Raw genomic sequence first — 6,485 nt, 5'->3', positions numbered from 1 at the left:
AAAAAAAAAACTTTTAACGTAAAAGTATAATTTTTTTTACTAAAAATAACAGTTTGTTTATGTAATATTTCCAATTTAATTTGTGAATATGAATGATATTCTAATAATTTATTTTAAAAAGTATGGTTTTCTCATATTAATGATTTTTTCAAATATAAGTTTATAAATTCATATGTTTTGAAGAATAATAAAAATAATATGTCATTGTGATTCAATTTGAGTAGTAAATTATTTCTGTGATCGAAGCATTTCCAACACCAGTTTCTACTTCATGTGTTTGTATAGATTTTTTTGCGGATTATTTCACAAATACATAAAAATGATAAAAAAGTTTATAAAAATATGATTTTATGGAATTTTTTGAAAATTTTAAGTCATCGCGCGTGCAACAAAATATGTAAATTTTGTTTTAAACTTTGTAAATTATTCACAATTTTCTAAAAATTTACAAATAATTTTAAAGAGGTATAACATATATAATCATAAAATGTCTCTTTTATATAGTAAAACAGATAAAAAATCTACCTAAACACTAAAAGGCAGAGTGTAACTTACCCAAAACATTTTAAGAATTTCATATCAAAGTATAAATTTTTTTAAAAGTGCGATCTGGGTGCATACTTCTAAACTGGAATTTGTTGATGCTTTATGTGGAGAAGCGGCAGCTTGCTGTCTTGCTCTGGATGTCGCGAAGCATCATGATTTTAAGTTTATTATTGTCGTGAGTGATTCGAGGGTAGTGATCAATGCTCTTTATAGAGGAGGTTACCCGATGGGAGATTGAGAATTATGTCTTATTTTGTATTAGATCCACTCTTTATTTTGTTAGTTGTATTTTTCTAATATTAGTAGCAACTGTAATTTTATTGCGGATAATGTGGTTAAGTGGGCATTTACCCAGAGGTTCGGTTTTATACCAATTTTCTCTATCCCGGAAGGAACACCTATTTTGTAATAACGACGAGATCTAACTACGTTATTATAAAGTAAGCTTTTCTTAATTAAAAAAAAAAAAGATAATTTTTTTTTTGTTTATATAAAGATTTTCACCTAATTTTGTTAAGAAATTTAGTGTTTTTATCACCGTTAAAATTTGAGGACTTTTCAAGTATAAATGGCGGTGGCCGGCAGCGGATTGGGTGGTGGTTTGTTACTCTCACGGCCGGTGACCTTTGTCACCGGAAACGCCAAGAAGCTCGAAGAAGTTCGCGCCATTTTGGGCAACTCCATTCCCTTTCAGTCCTTCAAGCTCGATCGTAATGCCCTACCCATTACCATTATCATATCTCTCTCTTTCTCAATCTGATCGACTTTGTTTTTTGATTTTTGCAGTACCCGAATTGCAAGGCGAGCCTGAAGATATCTCCAAAGAAAAAGCTCGTTTGGCTGCCCTTCAGGTTCCTCTCTTTTCTCTCTCTCTGTATATATATTTATATAGTTGTGTATATAAAGGAAGTGTTTTTGGTGGATTTATTGTTTGAAAAGGTGAATGGGCCAGTGCTGGTTGAAGATACTTGTCTCTGCTTCAATGCTCTTAAGGGTCTTCCTGGTAACTATACTTACTTTCTTTTCATCTCTGTTACAAAGATTCCTTTTTTCGATTATGTGAGTTTGAATTGACTCTTGGATTGAAATCTCATGCAGGGCCTTACATGTAAGTTGCTTCACTCTCTCTATTGAGTTGGAATTTATATGGGTTCATCCTTGAGGTTTTGTTTTTCCATTCAATTTGTTCTTAATTTCAAGAGTGATTATTCAATAGGGACTGATGAGTGATGACATTCACTTGATTGGAAACTTATTTTGGTTTTCATCAGTTGAATTTGGTGTCTGTTTGGTTAAGATTGGACATTGCTGAGCTTGTTTTGAAGTCTATACTGACTATTGGAGTGGACATTTTCTCTTAGAAATTAAGTTTTATGTGCAATTTTATGTTTTACTTATTATTAGTTTGTATATATTGTGCACTGAAAATTGGTTCACAGGAGACTTAATTTTCCTTTTTTCCATATGGTATTGCTTAGTTTCAATTGTATGCACACACTAATTAAGAGAAAGCTATGATTATTTCTTCTAGTTCATCACCTTCATTTTTCTTCTGCCTTTTACCTTTCAGTGTTCAGATGTTAGTTGTAACTGTGTTTGGGCATGATTCATATGAAATAATTGTTAGTGTATGTAATGGAAAAGAAAGCAATAGTGTTAAAAGAGCTTTTTGAGGGTGTACTTGTAACCAACATATGTGGGGATATATTTTCTTGCTTGATTGTCTAATTCTTTTACAAATAATAATAATAAAAAAAAACTTGTTAATCATGTACAAGATTAAGGTAGTTCTATTCATTGAAAGAAATTTTTTGGTTTATATGACTTCTTGTCTTGGTTATGCATTGATTATTTAATGATGTGTCTCATATTGTGCAGCAAATGGTTCTTGGAGAAGATTGGTCATGCAGGTTGAAGTTGCCCGGCCTTTCTCTTCTGTTTTCTTCATTCTGCCTTTTAATCTTTTACTTGGGTCGAAAAGTGAATGACACTTTTTTTTATATTCCTTTCTAGGTCTCAACAATATGCTGATGGCATACGAGGATAAATCAGCTTATGCGTTGTGTGTTTTTTCTCTTGCTCTTGGACCAAAAGCTGAACCTATTACATTTCTGGGTAAAACTCCGGTAGGTGGCTTACAATTCTTTTTTCTAGTTAAAATAGGCATTGGTGGATTGATTTTGTTAGTTCTTCCCTTCCTTTTTCTTTCAACTTTTTCGTATTGAAACCTTCAACATAGACAATTGATTACAACGAAGTACAGTTGTAATAAGCCAGTTTATGTAATTTTGGTTTACCGATTCATCCTTTTAAAATAAAATACATCCTTTTTAAAGAAATCCTTCATGTTGGATTGTTATTTTCAATTTTTTTGTTTGGTTAGATATAGAAATTTTGAGGAACATACAAAAAAACATATTAGTTTGCAACTTCTGCTAATGTTAGCCAACTTGTTTTATGGTCTCATAACTTTCCCTACATTGAAGAGAAACTTTAGCTCACCTGGAAGGAACACATGTTATGTTATATGCAGTCTTTTGTTTTGTGTGAACTAAAACAGTAACACAATAAAGATATATTGAAAGAGTTCATTACTTTTCTCCTAGTTGAATCCATATTATTGTATTGAAGAAAATCGGGAAACTTTTCTGAAAGTGACAGAATCAAAAGAGATAGACAATGTCCCATATCCCAGCCAGTATACATGTTCATAAACACTACAAAATGTGTCCATGTTCAGTTATAAGTTATAATCAACACGATTCTACTTTTCAAAATAATTGTAGACAATCTAAAGAGTCCCTTCTCTTATACACCCAATTGTCTATGCATGATTTTGTGTCCTTGATTTCATGTACAACATTGTTAGAGAAAAGGAAAACAAAACTCTTGGTGCACAAGTCCCTTCTCTTATATAATTTTATCTATGTTATTTTGGCTCTTTTTCTGTCATTGGATTACCTTTAGTATCTGTGAATATTTCGAGCGATGAAGAATGTCTGGTTTAGAAGATAGTTTACTGCAGGATAACTGACAGTCTTATCAATAGCACTAACATCCTATCTGATCTTATCAGGGTAAGATTGTTCCACCGAGGGGACCTACTGATTTCGGATGGGATCCTATTTTCCAGCCTGACGGATATGAGCAAACGTAGGTTCATTCATCTTCTTATTGAAATATTCTGTTTGTCTCAGTGGTCCAAACTCAGTAAATCACGTTTGAATATTATTGTGTTCTGTTTGTAGTTATGCTGAAATGCCAAAGGAGGAAAAGAACAAAATATCACACCGTTTCAGGGCACTTGCACAAGTGAAGTCTCATTTTGCTGAAGCTGGATACACATTTCAGACCGACACCACTACTATCTGAATGGTTTAACCACCCTTGTCTGCCTCAAATTATAGTTAGAAAAGCTCTACCTCTTAAAAGGTAATAATGATATTTCATGAAATGCAAGAAGACAATTTAGTTAATCATTTACTTTTTATCCTTTGTTGCTATACAAAATGGGGACAGTTTAGTTAAATCATTTTTTCTTCCCAAGTTTCTGGGCAATAAATAATGCTGATTTAGGGTGATAACGAACCCCATTAAATACGACTGGAAATGGCCGCCAAGCCATCGAAAAGATTTCATCGAACTAATCTCGTTGTTTAGTCTAAACTCTAAAGGCATATACTCGGTCAACATTGTGACCCACATGAGATAGGGAGAGGAGAAATACCCCGAAAATTTAGACAACTTGAACCGGCCGGCAGTCTAAGAGCTGAGCTAGTAGTAGCCTTATAAATGTTATTTAATTTGGTCAAATTTTATGACCAGTGAGCTTGAAATGAAATAGAGAATTTGGTTTGAAAGGGCATTGTCTGAAAACATTGAACTAGACCAAGACCACCTGAGTTGTCACTGTCCCCACAAGTAGCGGTGGATGATTATGTTGACTGAAGTTAGAGCCTTCTTATTCTGGATATTAACTCTCTCACTGTTGGAACAAATGGTATGCAACTCATGGAAGGGACAAACAAACGTGTTGAAAAATGCACCTAAACTCATTTATTACTTTACAAGAAAGAAAGAAAGAAAGGAAGAAAGGAAGAAAGGAAAAAGTGATAATAATGAGCTGTGAGGCATGCATGGTGGTCTTGAACTTGGCATGAAATATATTAATAATGCTTCTTCTTTATGTATGTCTAAGTTCAGTTATCTTCAACAGGAGTGTTAATTACAATCTCTTAATCAATTTCTACATTTAAAATCACACGTTGGAAATTTTTTTCAATTTTTTCTTTTCATAGTGGTATTTCGTTATAGTTATAATATCATTTTTGTAAATTTTCGAAAAATTCTAAATAATTTTCAGTATCGAAAACAGAATTCCTGATATTTTAGTTTACTACGCGTGTTCAAAAAACTTTAAATGTATTTTCAACATTGTAAACTGTTTGAGAATTTTTGAAAATTTACAGGGATAATGTTCTAAACATATAATGAACACTGCTATAAATAAAATATTTCGACATGTGTTTTTGGATACAGAAGTTGACTAACAGGTTGTAATAGGAGATTGATTGTAGCAATATGTACCTGTCAATCAAAGAAAGAAAGAAAAAAAGATGGTTGCAGAGTAGGGAATACAAGGTGTGTACTCTGCTCTTTGTAAAGAAATTGATGATGTTGATGTAAGGAAAATTGAAAAATAAAATAAAATCAATCCCTTTACATTATTCTACCAATATTCCAAGGAATAATTACAAGAAAAAAATATATAAGAATTGCTAAATCTCAATTATTACAGATAATAATAGCATAGGGGCCCTTTTGAATTAGTGAATTAGTAGTACAAATTTTACTTGGCTAAGACAAAATTGACATATGAACAATATTATTCCTGTTTCGAACTTGTAACCAAATAAAAATAAGCTCTAAAGAAAACAATTGTTATAGAAACATTTATCTTCATTTTAAAGTTAATTTTGTTTGAGTGAGGGGTATTTTTGTCATTTGAAAAATAGAAATTTATTTTTTCACCAAGTAAAATAAATTAAAGAGGCCAATTTGGATTCAATTTATAATCTTGTTTGGTCTGTTTGGGGCATGGGAATGGGGTTTTAGATCAATCAATATATTATTTGTCATTTTTATGTTGGGTACTTAGGACTATATAAATAATTTAAGCCCTCCAAATAATACTATCACAGCTAGTATTTTGTGTAGAATTATTTATTTCAAACAAAAAAATGTGTGATATGATAATTTATCCCACACTCAAAAAAAAAAAAAAAAATTGCAGGTCTCACATACTTATTTTAATTACAAATTCCCAAATGAACCTAAAATTCTTACATCAAACAAGGGTATATTTATAAATAATTCCTCTATAATTATTTATTGGGAAATTAAGTAACTTGTAAAGAAGAAAAACTAAATTAGCCAAAAGGTACTAAAAAAGATCAAATCTTCACCTTAATCACTCTTTTTTTTTTTTTTTGCAAGTTATCAAACTAAAAACCCCATTATATGTATTCTGTAGAAAATAGAATATTGTACATTTGTGCAGTTTGAGTTTCTTCAATGATTAAATTATAGAGAATTTTACATAAATTACTACTTTTGAGATAATTGGGAAAAAGCAAACTAATTTAAACCGCTCATAGTAATAGTAGCGTAAAAGCCATATGTCGAGAGCAGCCATAAGTTATTACTTTCACATCTCTCTCTTTCGATATTTGTAGATAGAGAGAGATTTGTTGCTTGAGCAACTCTAAAGATTTTACAATTTGTTTTTGTAATTTTATGTTATTCATAAAAATAATAAAAAAAAAATATGAAAATAACAAAAAAAAAAAAAATGAAATCAAAACAACATAAAAAAATAATGTACAAATAATTAAAAATAAATAAATATACAATATAAAAATACGTTAAAAGGTTGTATT

General features: G+C 30.9%; 1 protein-coding gene across 2 annotated transcripts; it reads left to right on the top strand.

Annotated features, from left to right (window-relative positions):
* Window positions 1-532: 532 nt before the first annotated feature.
* Window positions 533-4,828, top strand: LOC115724129 (inosine triphosphate pyrophosphatase). 2 transcript variants are annotated; one of them, XR_009684427.1, is made up of 9 exons: window positions 533-1,256; window positions 1,333-1,397; window positions 1,486-1,549; window positions 1,645-1,654; window positions 2,425-2,456; window positions 2,560-2,672; window positions 3,623-3,699; window positions 3,795-3,978; window positions 4,565-4,828. XR_009684427.1 is itself a non-coding variant. In XM_030653597.2 (8 exons), exons 1-8 carry the CDS (start codon window positions 1,115-1,117, stop codon window positions 3,916-3,918), a joined length of 627 nt encoding a protein of 208 aa, XP_030509457.2. In that variant the 5' UTR covers window positions 533-1,114; the 3' UTR covers window positions 3,919-4,092. The 2 variants fall into 2 exon arrangements, 1 of the variants encoding a protein (XP_030509457.2); XM_030653597.2 differs by lacking the exon at window positions 4,565-4,828 and having other exon boundaries at window positions 3,795-4,092.
* The last annotated feature ends 1,657 nt before the right edge of the window (window positions 4,829-6,485 follow it).

Source organism: Cannabis sativa, chromosome 9 (assembly GCF_029168945.1).
Source record: "Cannabis sativa cultivar Pink pepper isolate KNU-18-1 chromosome 9, ASM2916894v1, whole genome shotgun sequence".
NCBI lineage: Eukaryota > Viridiplantae > Streptophyta > Magnoliopsida > Rosales > Cannabaceae > Cannabis > Cannabis sativa.
This window is presented reverse-complemented; position numbering and strand designations above follow the sequence as displayed.